This window comes from Phyllostomus hastatus, unplaced genomic scaffold, assembly GCF_019186645.2.
Source record: "Phyllostomus hastatus isolate PE091 unplaced genomic scaffold, TTU_PhHast_1.1 phas_contig_118, whole genome shotgun sequence".
NCBI lineage: Eukaryota > Metazoa > Chordata > Mammalia > Chiroptera > Phyllostomidae > Phyllostomus > Phyllostomus hastatus.
In genome coordinates, this window is record NW_025333543.1 from 5,952,871 (window position 1) to 5,973,863 (window position 20,993).

At 36.1% G+C, this 20,993-nt stretch overlaps 1 protein-coding gene across 3 annotated transcripts in view; it reads right to left on the reverse strand.

Moving 5' to 3' along the window:
• Nucleotides 1–20,993, reverse strand: part of CFTR (CF transmembrane conductance regulator) — a 209,619-nt gene that overhangs the window by 12,626 nt on the left and 176,000 nt on the right. For all 3 annotated transcript variants that reach the window (XM_045848138.1, XM_045848148.1, XM_045848155.1), the window contains 2 exons: nt 12,575–12,730; nt 2,901–2,990 (listed from right to left, as the gene is read on the reverse strand). In XM_045848138.1, the coding sequence (XP_045704094.1) occupies nt 2,901–2,990; nt 12,575–12,730 (246 nt within the window). The remainder of the gene's footprint in view (nt 1–2,900; nt 2,991–12,574; nt 12,731–20,993) is intronic.

Sequence of the window (20,993 nt, forward strand, 5' to 3'; positions counted from 1 at the left end):
CTCATTCAGATTGAACACAAAGGCTGAAAGTAAAGGGATTAAAAACATATTTCATGAACATGGATACAAAAAAAAGCTTGAATGGATAAAGAAATGTTGCATAAATACCTTGGAATATGACTGCACCATAAAAGAGAAAGAAATCTTGCTATTTGCAACAATAAGGATGGACCTAGAAAGTATTGTGCTAAGTGAAGTGAAATAAGTCAGATAAAGACAAATGCCATATGATTTCATTTATATGTAGCATTTAAAAAACAAAATAAACATACTAACAAAACAGAAACAAACTCACATACAGAAAACATTTTGATGGTTGCAAGATAGGGGCTTGGAGGGATGGATGAAAAGTGTAGTTAGTTACACAACAGTCATGCAGATGTAAAGTACAGCATAGGAAATGTAGTCAATAACACTGTAATAACTATGTATAATGTCAGACAGGTACTAGCTTTATCATGATGATCACTTCATAAGATATATATATATATATATGTCTAATCACTATCTTAGACATATGAAACTAATATATTATGTCAACTATAATTTAAAAATTAAAAAATTATTTTAAAAGTTCAAACAGTGCTATCAATTTATTGGGCAACAAAGCTAAGGGTCTTTTTACCCCTTGGGTTTCAGTCTGTTTTGAGATTCTCTTTGTCCATACAGCTGGTAAAGTCAGTGATTCTGGGGAGAAGCTCTCTGTCTCTGATTTGTTTTTGGGATGTGGAAATAAGACCATCTCACTTCACAGAGTGTTACGATGAAAGTTTGCTCATAGAGCACAAAGGGACAGGGAACTGTTTGTGTCAGTTTTGTTTCCAAACCTTAGAGTTACTAACTAATGATGATCCTCATGGCTTCACACCATTTAGTCTAGATCAAGGATAAGGGTCACACTGGAGTTTGGGTTCAGATCCAAGCTAGGAATAAAGTGTTTCTTGGACTGGTGTTGTCATTGCATGTGCTTGTGATTTTCATTTGGGGAAAGGGGAATTATGAAGGAGGTACTGTTGGGATAAGATTCAGGAGTTTGTCTATCTGCCAGTACTCAGTTTATTTCCCTTGAGAGACATAAGGCATACCGAGGTCACAGAGACAACTGGTTGAGATGACATACAACCTGCTTTGTCCTGGATCATTCTGGTTTACACCTTTTTTCCAGTATTCTGTGCAGTTTAGAAACTGACACCCACTCCCTCAATATTCCTCTTTGGATAAGTTATATGACTTAAAGTCCAAGCCCTATAACTTTTAAAACAATGCCCTTTCTGGTTCTCTAGGCTGTTGCTTATTTGTTTGTATGCTATTTTCAGGTCTCTGCAGAAAAAAACTTATCACCACCACTCAAATATATGACATTAATGTAAGGACAGCATCAACCTCTCCATTTTAAAATAGCACATTATTTTAAAAAGGATCAGTAAAAACATAATACCTCAATACAATTTGACCAAGTAAAAATCAAAACAAGTAAAATTTTTGCATTTTATTGCTATTTAAAATCTTAACCATGTCTTCTAAAATTTTAGAGAATGATCCTGATTTTCTGTAAATTTTATTGTGACTTGGCAATATTTGCAAATTTTATATGGTCTAATGTCTTTCTTCCCAGTTTTTCTCCCACTACATTGTGTCTCTATAGTTCATTCTCAGAAGTCACATCAAAGATCTTAAAATGTGTCACTTGCAATTTAGTTAATGTTTTCTTTAAAAACCCCTGTTTGTTGGGTAATAAGGAAAGTTTGATACTGAAAATGGTTAATCTAAGTGCATTTAGTGGCATGTTAATATTGGGCACTCAATGGGTAAGTGTTTAACATTCACAGACATTTCAAACCTCTTGGCAAGATCCACTCTGAAAAAAAAAATCCACTCTGAATGAAGGCAGAAAAGGAAAGAGCATTTGGGATAAACAGAACTGCACTATAACAAGGAACAAAAATACAGAAATAGTGAAATAATACTGTTACCTAAGAAGAACTTTGATCTCAATATTCTTTGGTCCCATAATTGTAGTCTGTCACCAAAGAGAGCTTTGAATTTAAACCTCAAGTTTAATAAGAGAGTGAATTTATGTTCCTCCTTACCTTAACCTGACCTTAACATGATGCCTGTATTTCAATAATTGTCAGTTTACCTACTGTTGGGTGTTCTGTTAAAGGAACCAAGCATTTTACTCTAGCTCTCTCAGCTCACCCCAAATTCCTATGTATAATACTTCCAATTATAATAAACCACTTATTGGGTAAATACAGGGTACTATTTAGGAACTATGATTTCATTTTTATCCATATGTGTCCTGTATGGTGCTTTAATGACCTCAAGGAATGGAGTATACCATATCTGGGTCATTGACATCATGCCTAGAAGTACTCATAGCCAACACATTCCCAAAGACAGTTGATTCCTGGTGGCTTTCAGAGAAGACTATAGTCATCTCAGGTGCTCTAGAATGATCATCACCCTTCTGTGTTAAAAGCCATGCTTCCAAGAGAAATACATCATGTCAAAGCAAAGCCTCCTCCTTACTCTAGGGGCACTTAAAAACCCAGACAGGGAAGGTATAGAGAGATGATTCTTTGTATGAGGAATAATCCTGGTGTGCTGCAGGTGTCTGGGTCTCTCCCAGTTCATGTCTCATTGATCCACACTGGTGAGGAAGAAGGCCAAAGGAATACTATTTCTGGGGACTGGTAGATGGAAACTAAACACTGAGAAGAGGGGGAGGTCTAATCCAAAGTCCTGTGTGGGCGTTCTAGATGTGTTAGAGTTCTTTCATTTAAAGTTGCACACACATGCATGCACAGGTTTGTAAAATTATCTCAGCTATGACAACCGCTCTTGTGTGTGTATAAGTTACCTTTTTCAAAAAAAAATATTTCAGTTATTATCCTTACCTCATCTGCAACTTTCCATAGTTCTTCATCATTCCACTGTTCATAGGGATCCAAATTTTTTCTAAATGTTCCAGAAAAGATAAATACTTTCTACAGCAATAAGGGAAAAAAGAGGAAAGCATGAATAATCTAAATATATATTTATTTTTCCTATATTTTATTGTGAAATATTTCAAGCAGAAAATTTATTTTAAAATATAATACACTCCCATGTACTTACCATCTAGTTTTCTTAAATTTTTAAAATTTTATATATTTTTTGTATCTTTTTTAAGAAATAAAATATAGCTACATTTGAAGCCCTTATGAACATGTTTCTAATCACAATGTTTTTAGGATAAAGAAATTAAGGTTACTGTAAATTATAGGAAGTTAAATTTTTTATTCCTAGAAATATTCCTTATTATAAACAAATATAATGTTAAATTAAATAGAAATTTTAAGATTATGAGTTACAATGGCTTGAACAAAGTTTTTATTTTGTATTAATGTATTTTCCTTGAATTTCTTTAATAAATCTAGCTTTTTAAGGGGTTTTTAAATTGAATTACAGACACTTATTTAAACACACATGTTTATCTGGTCTATACACCAAGGAACACATCTACCTCCAAAACCAGACAGGCTCAGGAGAATTAACTTAGAAATCAGTGAAGGGGCAGAAATAAAATATTTGTTTAACTGAATGTATGTTACAGAGGGAAGAGAGGCAGATGAGACTGATCCTGCTGAAGTGACACAATGACAATCAAACTCTGCAAAGAGCACTGCTCTGCTATCACCCTGAGACACTCTACGTGCCACGTCACTATCTACTTCAGTTGACCTATATGATTAAATAATGTTTTGAAAGAAATTTGCTGTCTTGCTGGGAAATGCTGATACAATAATAATAATTAGTTCTCTCTTTGTGCCTATGGTTTAACTGAAAAGATATTTTTGAGGTTAACATTCAGAATATTTTTTCTTTGCCCTTTTCTTTTGCTTTTGGTTACTAACAAGCAGTAAGGAGAATTAAGAACTGAGTTTTTTGAAGGCTTGGTCTTCACAAATTGCCTTAGACTGAGAGAGAATGGTCAGTGCAAATCTGATCTGTAAGGAATTGCACAAGGCAAGATGCCTCCAGATTAATGGTCTGTGCCTCTCAGGCAGAACACGAGGCATTTGGGACCTCATTTCCCCATATGTAATTTACGCTTAAAAGACAAAGGTGTTGCCAAAATCTCAGGAACCCTCTGGAGCCCCAGTAAGAAGTCTTATCTGTTTTTACTTAACCTGCATTGAAATTCTTCCTAAGGGATGCATACATTGCTTTACAGAGATGGGTAATAAGAGTTGACTAGGTGACTCATCATATCATGAGATACATGATAGATATATCTGTGCATCCTCCTCAAAGCTTCTAAGTAAATGAAAGGAATGTCCAGACAAAAGGAAACTAACAGAGAATTCTGAAAAATGAAGGAGAATTAAAGTAGAAGTGGCTCTAAGAACTTGAGTTAATTCATTAAGAAATTGGGTTTATTTAGCATATAAAGTTCAAACACCTGCCAGTGGAATTTTTCCATTTACTATTTTTCAGATTTTTCTTTTGTTGTGGTTCTTTATATCAAAGGTTTCTAGCATTATTGAGAGAGAGGAGAAATAACTGTGAGGGTTTACCAAGCATCAGACAACATATTTTGCACTTTCAGAAGTTACCTCCACTGAGAACTAAGCGGCTAAAACACAGAGCTCAGGCTTATGGTGTCAGATGAGGTTCTTTACGTGTGGTATCTCCTTATCTTCATATCAAATTTATGAAATAGAGCCTATTGTTGCACATGAAGAAGTCATAGCAGAGAAAATTTAAGTGACTTTTCCAAGATCATTTAGCTAGCAGAACCCAGAGAGATGTTTGTCTTCAAACATATGTTCCTCACCATTATCACAAAATGCCTCAAGTTCTACCAATTTTCCCCTGATCTGAAGGTCAGGATGGATTAAAGGTTGGGCAGAATCAGTCCTATGGGTTCATAAAGATCCCAACAGCACTGAGCAGCCTACTTTTGATGGAAGCACTGCTATCTATCCCCCTGGCCACACAGCTTAGGTCCTGAACTTTCAATGGAGAGGTTAGCTTCCTCTTGCCATGCAGAACCTGAGTTGAAGGGTTCTACAAGGGCTAGTGTCTTTGTAAGTTTAGACTCACACATCCAATGGAATAGCACAATAGAAACTTTTAGTGCAAAGAGAATACTGCCGTTATTCTGGATGACCATGTGTGGAGGCCAAAATATTATTATAACATCAAAGCAGACACAGAAGTTATTAAAGGTAATGTGGTTTGCGAATATGGTATAGTAATATAGCTCTGGCCTGATAGATATATCTGGAAATTACAACCCAAGCTCTTTGAGCCTCAGTGCTCTCACCGTAAAATGGAAAATGCTGTCTTCCTGCTCGAATCCACTATACTTTTAGGCTTTCAATTTCAATGTATGGCTCCTTCATTTCCTCAAGAAACTTGGGAGTCATTCATGACTTATCTTTCTTCCTAATCCTCCCAAAGGGAATCAATCATCAGTCCTGTGAATTGTTTCCCAAAATATACCTCAAATCCATTTGTCTTCTATCTCTACTGCTATCACATAGTTCAAGCCATCAACAGCTCTTTTTGGAACACTGCAACCTTCGAATTGACCTTTTTCCTTCCTTCTTGTCTTGCTTCCAGTCCACTCTAATTTAGCAACCAAAGCAATCATTACAAGTATATATTGAATTATGTTATTAGCCTTTTGAAAAATCACTGGCTTTCCATTGCACTTGGGGAAAATGTTACATACTTAAGATGGTTGACAGATGCTACATGATTTAGCCCCTTCCACTCCTTCTGGCTCATTTAGTGCCTTTCTCCACATCCCTCCCCTTTTCATTCCAGCCACATGTTTTTCTTTTTCTTCCTCACTTTATTCACACATTCTATTTTCCCTGTCTTCAAATCTCGTCCCCTACAGTCTTCCCATGGCCAACTACATCTTTCAAGCCTCAAAGTGGATGTCACTTCTTCTAATTGGCATCTTTCAAATCCTCAAAATCGAATAAGGTCTCTCAATATAACTGTGCTTTACAGTCATGGCTTATAGTGAATACTAAAATTGTATATACATTTGTGAACATTTTTGTAATGTTCATCTCTTCTACACCATAACTTTGCTGTGTACCCTGTCATTAACTCACAGGTTTTATACATAGTATATGCTCGATAAATGTTTTCTGAATGAATAAAATGGGCTGATATGAAGATAAAAAATAAAAATATGAAAACACAGAGTTCACCACATATTATTTTTATTCCTTTGGTAAGAATAACTACTATAACCCACAGTCTTTAGAGAAATAATACTAACAACCCATTAAAGTTTTTATCTCTATATATAATTGCTTGGGAAATAGTATGCCTAATTTTTTCTAATGGCCTAATAACATTTACAATATTTATCAAATGTATAGTAATATATATAATTAATTTTATTTCAAATATGCATATATTCAAAATTATGAAGGAAGAAAGCTGTTTGCTGAAATTAGACATCCAAAAGTTTTAGATGTATTTAACGCCATTCAGAAACTCTGTAGGTCTTTTGTTTACAGTTTATTGTCTAGCATTAAAGTAATGCTTTAATTTTATTTCATTTATTTTTTAAAAGATTTTATTTATTTTATTTTTAGAGAAATGAAAAGGAAAGGAGAAAGAGACAGAATGAAACATTGATGTGAGACAGAAATATTCATTGGTTGCCTCTCACATGCGCCCCAACAAGGGACTGAACTTGCAACCTGGGCATGTGCCCTCACGAGGTTTTGAACCTGTGACCTTTTGCTTTGCAGAATGATGCCCAACCAACTGAGCTGCACTGGTCAGGGCAATGCTTTAATTTGATAGAAAAACTAATTGAATTAACTTGTTCAATTAAAATTCAATTTCAAACAATTAAACTACACATTCTATTTCTGTCTTACAAATAGTATCTGGTACTCTCTTGCTTCCATGGGTGCCAGTAGTTGTCTAAACTGTTTGAAGTTTTCACAGACTCATATCTAAAGCTGAGATGTGTTTGAAGGTCACCTACATCTTTTTTCTGGGTTACAAATGAAATAGCTAAGGCCCTGAGAAGTTAGACTGAAGTTAAACACAGTCAGACTGATTGTATAGCAAAACACACACATACACACACATACACACATATATCTGAAACTATAAATCATGATGACTATCTTTTAAGAGACTGTTTATCGAATAGAAAAACTAGTATGTGCAAATATTTGATATTTAAGGTCATGTATATATAGTATAAAGAGAAATTTTGGGGACTCAAGGAAAAATAGAGCACCATTGTTCATTTCCTGACTAACCTCCTTCCTGAAGCTGACTTGAGACAGCCAAGCCTACAGTGAGTGCTCAGGAGTTCTCAGAGCTGCTCATATATTACTGCAGTATGCTTTAACCTTTATATATTAAGGGAAAACCAAAAAAAGCAATTTGGATTCTGTGATAACTGAATGTAGAATAAATTAAATGAGTCAGAGAAATGACTCCTATCCTTAAGGATTAAGTGTTTTTTTTGTTTTGACTCAGAATTTATATCAGGTCGGGCAAGACCAGGTGTACAGTTCTGAGTATACAAAACACAGTTTATTTTTGTACTATTATTTATTAATTACTGTATTATTTTCCATATAACTAAAAACACATATACGTTAATATGTATATATTTATATATATATATATATATTTATATCATGTTTAGTTCTATTAAAATGTGGCCCAAATGCTTATAAGTACCACAGTTACTGTGATCCCGTCTTTTGGAAATGTCTGCAAAACATTATTATAAGTTGCATCTATAAAACAGAAATCCATCCAATTTGAACAAGCCAAGAATATAAGACTGAATTATAGAATGTTTAAAAATAACTGTTGCTTTGCTTTTAAGGACACCTGTTCATGAGAACAAGGTGAATAAAATATTTGTTAGTCAAAAATGTTGAAGGTTTATAACAATAGAGAATACTTTTATAAGGTTAATGTACATACCATTTATTTGTTTATAAAAAATTACATGTAAAATGTTTAAATTATTATTTCCTGTAAAGTCATTTAATGCTTTAAAACCTTTTATAAAACAACTTTTTAGTATACACATTCTCAGAGATAGCATAAAAAATGTTTTCTAGGTCTGACCAAATTATCAAAGACGTCAAGTTTTTAAGCTCACAAATACCAATATTGTATTGTACTGATAACCATACTAGTTATTTTTCTTCTCTCCTTTGAATTTGGGACTCCACTCCCATTGTCCTCTTCATTATTTTTATTGCAGTACAGCTCCACCCATCTCCCTGCTCTTAATTCTGCCCACCTGAAGTCCACTGTCCCCACACTGCCAGCGTTGTCCCCATTCTACCACCATTTCACTACCTCTTGCTAGCTTGAAAGAGTCAACCCATTCCTCACTTGTCAAGTCTTTCCCTCTTTCTCCAAATACTAACACAGGGCCTTCTCTTTCCTTTGCCTCCCAACTTTTTCTAGTTTCCATCTTTGTACTTGCTCATAATATCCCTGCCTGAAGTCCTGGAATATCCTTTCCACAACTCCCTGCCCCGAATCTCTCTAAAACCTACAAACTTTATGGACCATTTAATTATCACCTTCTTTGTGAAACTATCCATACCTATTTGTTCATTTGTATAGCATCCCCCTCCAATTCAATACAAAGATAAGGAGGACATGATGTCTTGTCCTTAAGGAACTATAAATGATAACAACCACCACAACCCAGTGTATTGTAGTTACTGCATGCCAGGGAGTAAACTAAGTATATTACTGAATACTTATTTAATCTACACGAAAATCCAATTAAGGAGTTACTACCATTATACCCATTTTATAGACAAGGAAACTAAGACTCAGAGAAATTAAATAACTTGCCTAAGATTACACAGCTAGTAAAATCTGGATACTAGTAGAACCAGTTTCTTGTAAAAGAGATAAGCATTTAGTGACTCAGCACAAAACAATGTATATTGAATTCCTACCATAAAAGCTATTATGTTATATGCTATATTAAGAGATGGAAAAATTAGTAAGGTAAAAAATCTATTTTTTATTTAGCATTTCTGCCAGTCTTCTATGATTGGTGGTGATTTTTTGTTTAAATCTTGCTTCTTTAACTAAAATGTCTGCAAAGTATTTACAATACTGAGTCAAAATTATAGAAATACACAGATAATTCTAAGACAAGACATAGAGAGGTGCCAGAAGAGATTTATAAGCATAGTTATAAATCCCATCAGAGACTGAGGTGTGGGAGTGGAGTGTTGGGGTTAGAGTCAGGGTTAATGGGGGTAAGAAAGTGGGTCAGAAAAGACCACCTGGCAGAGTTTAACATTTGTGATGGCAAAGTGACCATGGTGAATGAAGATTGTCTCAAACAGAGAAAGTGCATGGACAGAGAAAATGAGAGAGAAAAGTGTGGTATCTTTCATGGCACAGTAAGTCCAGCTGGACTGAATCATAAAAGTGCCCAGGTGAGAAGAGTGGTGGATCTTTGCAGAAAGGTTGGTTTGGGCCTGACGATCAGGGACCCAACCACAAATGGAAGAATCTGGATCTATTCAGTGAAAGAAAGAGTTTCCAAAAGGCAAATCACAAAATTGGAATGTTGCTTTTAAAAGTTTAATTTGTGTGCAACATATAATGAAGAGATGCAAAGAAGATGAAGAGAAAAACACAGCAGTGGGAGTAGAAAAGAAAGAAAGGCTACAGTGATGTTGTAGGGCTGGATTCCCCCGTAATCACCCACAGCACTTCCCTGACTAGTCAGTGTCTTCACCCATGACTATGTTTATTTACATATGTTTAATTTATCATTTTTGTTTCTTCCTTTGATCCCTGAATTATGGCAATGAATGTAATTTTAAACCTCTCACTGGAAACTCATAGGTTGGACAGGGAGCTCAAAACGACTAACATAACTATTGAATCTGTAGTACTTATTTAAGCACAGAAGGAGTTTAATAACTAATTATTAAAGTGCGAATTGTTGTTAAACTGAATGAGAACTACTGCACTCCCAACTTCATTGTTCATGTCTACAGATGCATGTTTTGGCCTTTTCTAGTATCCCTTACAGCAAAAGACATTCCAACTTTGTGGTCAAAGTCATATGTAGGCATGGATTAGTTACAGATCAGAAAGTCTCTCTTTGCAAGAATAGGCCTAGTCATTGCCTCAGAATAGCTTTGTAGCCTTTCACACTTTTAATTGAAGCTTTGAAAATACATTTAAAAAGTAGTTTTCTGGTTTTTTTTATGAATTAAGTGCTTAACAAATTTTAAGGCTAATAAACAATTTTAAGTTTCAGTGTTCAAATTGCCTAAGAACCCCATTGCCAATGGGGTTCTGACTCTAGGCCTCACTATCTCCTCTGTAGGCCCTGAGAGCTCACAGGTAAAGTAGAACAAATTGAGGAAGACTCCACCTTGAAACATACATAATAACCTGTTTCCTGGGCTGGTGCATCCTCCAAGATTACATTCTAGCTATAGGAGGGAAGTACAAAGAACAAAACAAAACAATACTGCAAGAACTTGCCAAAACTAACATCTTGTGATTTCACGGCTGGTGTCTCAGGATCACTGACCAAGAGGGAAAGTTTCTTGTTCAAAATTCCTGTTTCCTGTGTCTGAAAACAAGTGTCTAATTGACCCAAAGATCTCTGGTGTCTCAATGTCAGAGATCTTGGGGGGAACTAAGCTCTTGCAAGGTCAGAAAAATGAAAGGAAGAAAAAGAAAAGCCAAAAAAAGTTCTCATGGAGTTTTTAATTTCTTTTTCCTTCTCCTTTTTCTTCTCTAAGGTCAAAATTCTGGGAAGGATAAAAATTACATAATTTGAATTTTCAATAAAAGCATCTCTTGATTTGGATGTTTAAAAGGTATAAAGAGTTTGCCCTCTTTCTCTTTTACTTGGGTATTCACTGAATATTCTCAAGATGTCACTATAGAAGACATAATACATTCTGCCTATAGACATTCTTGTGGCTCTCAGAGACAGTCCCAGAAACCAGGATCATAAACATGCATAATGAGAAGCATTTCTGTTATCATGATCACACATTTTTAAAGGTATATCTCAAAGTATTTGTTGTTTATTAAAAGTTTGAAGGCATAGAAGAGAGAAAATGAAATAAAACGAAGCTTGGAAGACTCCTTTTCTCAGAAATGTAAAATAAAGAATTTTCATAACTCTGGCCCACTCAGTTTTCCTCCAGGTCTTGCATATTTGGGTTCCTGAATAGAACACATGATAAAACAAAAACTGCTGTATCACATGTCAGGTAAACCAAAGGATTCCAGGTGAAATAGAAACTATTTATTTAGAACTTTATTTATGCTAATGGGCAGGTTTTGTGAATAACAACAAGAAAACAAAAGCTTCATAATTGTAGCTAAAAAATGGGATCAGAAAACTTAGAGTCAACTGAACAGTGACTCTTCTGAGACAACCAGATTCTATTCTGTGTTCTTCAGCATTGTCATTTTGCCTAATGATATCACCTTGGGATACCAGTAGTCCTACAGTTTATCTTTAAACCATCTGACAATCCTTTTTTCTTTCTGAAGAAACAATATTATTTTTCAAAGTTCAACCAGGATTAAGTGTCTGGCAACACAGCAAAGCCTAGACAAATGAATTAAAAGCATCGGTTTAACAGTCACAATATTTAGTGCCTCATTAGTTAAAAGGAGCAAATATTCACAAAGGTGATCTATCAAAAAATAAAGCTTTTTCTTAGGCTAGATTTATAGTCAATCTACTGGGAGATGCTCTTAACATTTTACTTTTCTGTTAAAAGTAGATAATTGTAAGCACCATGGTAGTGGAATGGATTTAGTGCCCTTTAGAACAAAGAGGACGAAATGATTATTAAAACAGTGACTACATTCATAGAGATGAGAGCAAATACTAGCAGATATATAGCTCACGCCTTTCAGATTTTCTCACATTCATTGGTTTCCATTTGGATCATTTAAAAATGGAACTGAGGCTATTTTTCTCACATATAAGCAGCCCTCTTGCATAATAACACAAAATGATATTAAGCCCGTGAGCCTAGAGATCCTCTGTGACACAAATCAAGGACTGACATTTAAAAAATAGCTACAGATTAATTTGACGATTCATTCTTGTGTAAAGAACAACAAAAAAGCAATCATTACACATTAAATTTTCTATTCCACTACCTCATGCTTCCAAGTGTTTGTTATTTCAAAGCATCTTTTATATCTTGCAAAGCATTTCTTAACCTGCTGTGATTGCTAACTTGGAACTCAAACCACTGAAGCAGGAAAAAATACGCTGATGAAAACAAAAGCCCCATGTTCTCACTATAGATTGTGTCTTCTGGGACAGGCTATCAAAACTATTAATATTTCAATAACAGGATGTCAGAGAATTCTAAACTTTTAGAGATAGTTTTTCTCCTAATGAAAGATTCCACTGCACAAAATTAACAGTAATATGTAATGAACTTACATTTCAGGAAAATGTGAACTTCTTAAGTGCAAGCATCATATAATGGTAAAATTGTATTTAGTTGCTTTTTTCCCTCATGAAGTCTTTCTACCTTACCTGTGGTATAACTCCAAAGGCTTTCCTCCACTGTTGCAAAGTCACTGAATCCCAAGACACACCATCTATTTGGATTTCTCCTTCGGTGTTCAGCAGTCGCAAAAGAGCTGATAACAAAGTACTCTTCCCTGACCCAGTTCTTCCCAAGAGGCCCACCTAAAATATGAGAGTAATGGCATTACTCTTGTGACATACAGACACCCTACTGTAAATGCAATCTGGTATTATAGTTCAATTTTTAAAAACCCACTGGAACTGTTTAATTTTTAATCATCACCAGGGCAAGATTTTCACTTATTTATTCAAACCTTTTTGTGTGCTCCCAGTTCTGACCAATTTTGATCAGGAACAGAATACAGAGACTGGCCCTAAGAAATTAGATCCTTGATGCTGGCTTCATTTATCACTGACCTTAAGTAATAACAAAAAGGTTGGAAATGCCCATTTTGTATCAAGGAAAAACAAAGATACAGTGTCTTAATGTGCATCATTTCTAAAGGTGGGCTCAAGCCAAAAGCAGAGACTTATGGCTTGTTCTAGTTACAACCATAAATATAAACTTGAAAATTAATGAATCTGAAATAATCCTAATACTTAAATACTGTCCTTTATAAATAAGCAAGCATCAGGTTCAGGCCTGACAATAAACAAGACTAAGTTCAGTGAGCTGTATATTCTCAGTGAACACAAGTTGGGACTGTTACTCTTCATGGAAAAACAACTGGAGAGTTGTCAAATCAAATTCTCACATCCATCCTGATTGACAAGGAAAGAAAGGCATATTGGGAAGCAAAATCATATTAAAGAAAAGCAAAAAACCTATTCTTGTCACCTAAAGACTATTAGAGCATAGTATGGAAGTGAGAATGCCATGCATAGCAAGGCAAGAGTAGGTACTGCAGGAGACTTAGAGGCAAACTCTGTTCTGAGGTTGACTCAGATCCAGCAGTTAGATGAAGGTGACATCAGTGAGATCAAACATTCCTGCAGTTATTTAATGAATAAAGTGCCCAACATTTAGAGACACTGAACAAATGTTCATTTTCTTCCCATTGCATTATTCCTATTTTTTAAAATTATTTAGCCATTTTTACAGTAGACCTGAGCAAATGGTCTTGTAGCGATTTTCACACTATCTGTGGTAAAGGATAGTTACATTTTGTTTTGTGTTTTACTTTCTAATCTACTGCAAATCAGTACTTTAAGAAACCGATAATAAAAATGAATTTCTAAATCTTATTCTAAAGTTCTATACTTGTCACAGACCAGTAACAGTTTGTAAACCAGAATCAGTTCATAAACACAATAAATGCTTTAGAGCAGGGGCCCAACCTCCAAGTCATGGACTGGTACCTGTCCAAGCCTCTTGGGAACCAGGCCACATAGCAGGAGCCAAGCTTGAATGTAATGCATTTGAATCATACAGAAACCATGCCCCCAACCCTGGTCCATGGAAAAATAGTCTTCCACAAGAAGTTGGTGACATATGACCATCTTTAATAAAACATAACTTATTGATTACATTTTAGGAACCTGGTAATAAATGAGGCTTTGGGAATAAACTGGTAAACAATAATGACACAACTGTCCTTTCATAAGAGCTTTATAATGAGTCTTTTAAAAATGCATGCTCTCCATTTTGATGGATGCTGGAGGGGAGGAGTGTTGGTGGACGGATGAAAAAGATGAATGGATTAAGAAGTACAAATTGGCATATACAGAGTAGTCACAGGGATGTAAAGTACAACACAGGGAACAGAAGCAATAATATTGTAATAACTATGTTATGCTGTCACATGGGTACTAGGTTTATCAGGATGATCACTTAGTAAGTTATATAATGTCTAATCATTGGTTGTACAAGTAAAGTTAATATAATATTGTATGTTAACTATAATCTAAAAATAACAAATTAAAGTAAAAAATGTATGTTCTCTGAGGCAACTGATAAAATCACACAAACCAAATGTTATGCACAACACCTTTCTGAGGATCTTCATACTGATAATCACAATTGGTAATTATTTTTAAATTTTTTTCTTGATTATTACTTGAGTTAATCCCCCAAATATAAATTCTTCAGAGGCACAGCAGTATACCTTGTTTCCCCTTAGGGCTCAGCACCTGGAACAATGGCTGGTGCACATAAAGTGAGCACATAAAGTGCTCAATAAATACTTGTTTGGATTGACAGAGGGACAGTAAGATGGAAGGATGGAAGGATGGATGGATGGATGGATGGACACATGGATGCACAGGAGGAAGAGTGGTAGGAAGGGAGATAGAGAAGGAGGGAGGAAGGCAGATGAATAAATAAATTTATTTAGTTGATGTAACAACAAATGGATTTAGTTAATTTGGTTAATTTCTAGATCAATTCTTAATTTAAAAATCTTAGGAAATTTCATATGCACATTTCCATTTCTGAATCAGCCCATGTTGTACAAACACATTTACCATATGTCATGATTATTCAAACACAATAGTAAAGCTTTATATAACCAATCTGAATATACCTTGTACAGGTGTGGTATGGAGGGAAGAGAAGGAAAGTTCAATAGGAAGAACTGATTTTCTCTAGTCATATCAAGAATTTTTGATAAAAAGTGCCTTGAGGTCCAGGCCCCTTTATCACTGGTCAGAGTATTAATGACTAGAATAAATGACATGTTCCCTTTCCTTAAAAAGCAAATACTGATTTTTGGAACACTCAGTTTTTATGTTGGGATGAGACTAGATTCACAGGCAATTTGTCAATCTTTTGTTTAGTTTTAAAATTTTTGGCTATTTTTCTGGTTTCCTCATATTATTGAACTGCTGGTGTTGCAGTATGTTTGACACATTTTTCATTCAACACCAGTGAATCTTACTGGTTAATACCTGACAAAATCTTCTTGTTATTTATGTAATTGGCACTTACTAATTCTTTTCCTGGATTTGTTTTGCCAGGCTTCTCAGTAACCTGTTGAATAAGCCAGAGTACTTCCTGCAAATAAGCTTTTAATATTTATCCTAATTTCAAGTCAGTGTTTTCCAATAATTTCAATGCACCTGCTCTCTGAGAATCTTGGAATAAGATAAATCAAACTAGTATGTGGAAAGTTAAACAGTGTTAGGTTTGGTGCTAGTTGCAATTGTACTATACCATGAATAGAACAGTCTCAGTACCTTCTTTTCAGAGTACCTGAGTCACCATTTTAATACTGCAACAGATAGAAACCACTTGTAATTATTTTTAGGTCCTGGTGGTCTCCAGAAATCAAGATGGCAAATCAAATTAAATTTAGATCCTCAAAATCAAGATGGCAAATCAAATTAAATTTAGATCCTCAAAATGATAACTGTGCCTTGTATATGTTGACATATCTATTAAAAAACATGATCCTAAATATAACAAGTTCTTGAGGATATGGTCCTCATAAATTCTGTATATAAGTTACTGAATAATTCTGCTACTACTTCACACCAATTTTTGTCAAAACAGAATATTATACATGTTTAACAAATTAAATATGTATTTAAGTGCTTATGCTGCTGAGATCTGAACCCTTCATGTTTTCAATTGTTTCTGGCATCTCAGTATTTTCAAGAGACTACAAATGGATAAGTCAAGTCAGCTTACTCAAAAGAATAGATCTTGAAGTATTATTAAATATTTATGTAATCAGAGGACTATCTAGTACTGTGATATATACAATGTACCATCTGAGGCATTTTGATAAGTCCAGGTTTACATGAAAGACCTACCTCCAAATTAAAATCTCAGCCCAAATTTTGAGAGGAAAAATAAAAGAAAAAAAAGGAAAAGTTATTGTAGATGGAGGAAGGTGATCTGGATATTAAAATTTAGCAAAAAAACACTATTTGAGATGAAAAAGGAAAATAGTTTTCTTAAAGAAAAAGTGATACAATATTTGCTACATTTCTCATCCATTGAAAAAGTTTAGATTTGAAGATGTCAGCAGATTAGGCAACAGACACACTCACCTGCTCCTGGCACAAAACCAAATTTACATCTAAATTATACAGCAATCAATCTGAATAACCAACTGTAGGCTAGCTGAACTGAAATATAATTATAACCAATGATTTACAGAAGAAGCCACATAGAGAGCGGGAAGAAGGGAGGGAGATGTGGAAAGAGCTGGTCCCCAGAAACATGTGGTAACTGAGCAGCTGGAGGGGTGCTCTCCCTGGTAGCAAAGTGTCTCAATCCTATGCAGGAATTCCAAACCAGGGCAAGAGAGACAGGAATAGGAACCCACATAGTATCTGGTGGAAAAAATAAGTAGGGGTTCAGTCCACCTAGGAGAGAAAGGAAATTGCTGGAGACTCAGACACCACCTTCCCAGCATTGAGCATTCCTATTGTTACAGCACCAGCCTAGGGAGTGTACTGCCTGGTCCTCCAGCTACTGACAACACCAATATGCTGTGCTTAGGCACTGCAGAGGGACCTGCTGGCTACATCCAGCAGACACATTTGAGGGTGCTCTTTTTTTGGAGCTTTGGAAAGAGGATCATTCTTCCCCACCTCCAGTGCATAGCCAGCATGTTCTCTCCTACCCATTGAATCACTGGACCTGCCTTGCCACTGTATGACTCCATCCTGCTGAGCTCAGTAGCACAGGGGAACCATAATGCTGTGCAGAGCTGGGACTTTCAGAACATTTCCCAGGGGAGACTTTTATCTGAGAATCAGACAGGCAGATGCTGGGTTGTGTGGCTACATCATGGGGGTGAGGCGAGGGAGCTCCTATCTTTCCTGCAAGCTCAACCTGTGCTATCCTGGAAAGGGGAAGCTGCCTGCCCCTGCTGTACAGGCATACCAATAACAACCACAACAGGAGACTATTTGAATCACCTCTCCCAAATCCTTGTGGCTCTGCCAGGCTGAACTCAGTTCTTGGAGGGGAAAGAGTGTGCTGCTCAGAGCTGGGACATTTAGACTGAGTCTCCCTAGGAGGTTATTGTCTGGGTCAGGGATGAAGTGCTTGGCCCTACCCCTGAGGGCTGAGGTGGCACCACCCTCAATGTGAGACTTTTTGATATGTCCTCTTGAGCCCTGGTGGCTCTGCCAGTTGGGCTTGCAGAGGAAACAGTTGGCTGCACCCAACCTGAACCTAAAACTTTAAGTGTACTCTTCCTATGGGAGCTAGAGTTGGAGACCCTGGCAGAAACTTAGTGGTTTGGCTCTGGAGTAGGGACCACTTTACCTTCACTGAGTGCCTGATGGTATGAAACCCAAGTAGGAAACCAGTAGCCCTATCCTCCCAACCCCAGTTGCCCCACCCTACTGGTTTATAACCTATGGAAGGGTCTGTGCATTGCAGCCAGCTGGGCCCACTCTACAGTCTTTCTTTGGAAAGCTCTGGAGGTAGATCAGGCAACCTCTGTGGGAAGTAGTATAGCTGACAGGTATAAGTGAACCTCAGAAAGCCTCAGATATTTTGTAGATTTTATACCCACTTCTAAGATGGAAGAAGCTGACCCCATACACAGGTTGGCCCCTCCCATATACACCCAGGCCCAGTAGACACAGCCACAAACAGTGAACAGTGTGGTAGCTCTAGACAAGTAGCCCAAGGCAAGTTATTAATGTCTGACATCACCGTGTTCCTGAATCCCACTCAAGTGAACCCCTAACAAACACAACCAGGGGTGGGATTCAGACCACAACAGAGCTCAACCCAACTAGCCACATAAGCGGCACACCCAAAGGGGGATTGCAGCAGGCACCATACACTGCTGAGAACAATTTGACCATGAGGGTGGGGGGCAGTCCCTGTAAGTTGACTCATACATAGTGATTGAGGTCTATCTTTATAGTCAGCCAGCCTGAAGGGTTAATTCCATCCACAAAAGGACCAAAAGCATTCAAGACAAAACTACAAAAGGAGAGTACACATAACCCACAAGAAACTTTCCTGGAGCACTGAGCTTAGGTGATCTGGAAGATTGTGCCACTGACACCAACAAGACACCTATATCATAAAGCCATCATAACAGTTTTTGGAAACATAACATATCTAGCTAATACACAGAGACAAAATGAGGAGACAAAAAATGCCCAAAATGAAAAAAAGAGAAATCCCCAGAAAAAGAATGAAATGAAATGCAAGTAACCAAGATACCAGATGCAGAATTAAAAACAGTGGTTATGAGGATGCTCAAGGACCTTAGGGGAAGAATGTATGATCTCGGTGAGAACTTAAATGAAAAGATGGTAAGCATTAAAAAGGACACAGAAGCCACAAAAAGAAACCAGTCAGAAATGAACAATATATGAAATGAAGAATACATTAGAAAGATTCAACAGTAGCTTAGATGAAACAGAGGATTCAATCAGTGAATTACACAACAAGATAACAGTAAGCACCCAAGTAGAAGGTCCAAAAGAAAAGAGAATTTTTTTAAAAAATGGGAAAGTCTAAGGGTTCTCTGGGACAACATCAAGCATAACAACATTCACATCTTAGGAGTACCAGAAAGAGAAGAGAATGGGCAAGGAATAGAGAACCTGTTTGAAGAAATGACAGCTAAAAACTTCCTTAATATGGTGAAGGAAAAAGGCACACAAGTTCAGGATGCACAGAGTCCCAATCAAGATGATCCCAAAGAGACCCACACCAAAACACATGATAATTAAAATGGCAAAGATTAAAGACTAAAGAGAACCATAAAGGCAGCAAGAGAGAGTTAGTTGCCTACAAAGGAGTTCCCGTAGGCTGTCAACTGATTTCTCAACAGAAACACTTCAGACCAAACGGATTAGCAAAAAATATTTAAAGTGATGAAGAGCAAGAATCTGCAACCAAAGCTACTTATTTAGCAAGGCAATCATTTAAAATTGAAGGCAAAATAAGTACTTCCCAGACCAAAGGGAAAAAAAAAGGCTAATGGAGTTCATTCCACCAAACCAGTATTGCAAGAAATGTTTAAAGACATGTTTTAAGAAAAAGAAGAGATAAAGAGAGAAGGACATGGGTACAATGAATAAAATGGCAGTAAATAAGTACCTATCAATAATAACCTAAAATGTAAATGGCTTAAATTCTTCAATCAAAAGTAATAGGGTAGTTAAATGAATAAGAAGACATAACATATACATATGCCGTCTACAAGAGACCATATTCATAACAAAAGATATAGATTGAAAGTGAAGAAAAGAAAAAAACCATTCCATGCAAATGGAAATGGAAAAAAAGATGAAATAGCAATACTTAGACAGATCGACTTCAAAACAAAGGTCATTGAGAGAGAAAAAGTATTATCACTATATAATACTAAAGGGATTGATCCAACAGGAGGGTGTAACACTTGTAAAAATATATGTACCCAACATGGGAGCACTTAAATATATAAAAAATATCTTGGTGGACATTAAGGGGGAGATCAACAGCAATACAGTCATAGTAGGGAAATTAACACCCCACTGACATCAATGGATAGATTTTCTAGACAAAAAACAGCAACGCAACAGTGACCTTAAATAACACACTGGATTGGTTTGATTTAACTCATATTTACAAAACATTTCATCCCAAAGCAGCATAATATACATTCCTTTCAAGTGCACATGAAACATTCTCAAAGACACACCACATATTAGGACACAAAATAAGAGTAAATTCAAGAATATTGAAACTATAACAAGCATCTTCTCTGACCAAAACTAGAAGTCAATGTCAATAAAGTAACTGAGAAGAAAGAAAGAATGAGTTCCTACCCTTGGGACAGCATGGATAGAACTGGAGAGCATTATGCTAAGTGAAATAAGCCAGGCGGTGAAAGACAAATACCATATGATCTCACCTGTAAGTGGAACCTAATCAACAAAATATACAAACAAGCAAAATATAACCAGAGACATTGAAATTAAGAACAAACTGACAGACAGAGAGGAGGCGGGAGGGGTTAATGGGGGGAAAAGAAGGAAGGGTTTCCAGGAACATGTATAAAGGACACATGGACAAAACCAAAGAGGGGTAGGATCAAGGGTAGGAAACAGGGATGGCTGGGATCAGGGGGAGTAGTCGGGGAGGGAAATGGAGACAATTGTACTTGAGTGACAATAAAAAAAAGTTAAAATGAAAAATTAAAATAAAATAACTGGAAAACATGTAAACACATGGAGGCTAAAAAACATGTTATTAACCAAGGGTTAACAATGAGATCAAGGAAGAACTCAAAAGTTACCTAGGAACAAATGAAAATGAACACATAACAAACCAAAATCTATGGGATACAGAGAAAACAGGCTTGAAGGAATGTTCATAGCATTACAGGCTTACTTCAAGAAGCAAGAAAAATGTCAAATAAACAATCTAACCCTACACCTAAAATAACTAGAAAAAGAAAAACAAACAAAGCCCAGAGTAAGAAAAAAAAGAAATAATAAATATCAGAGCAGAAATACA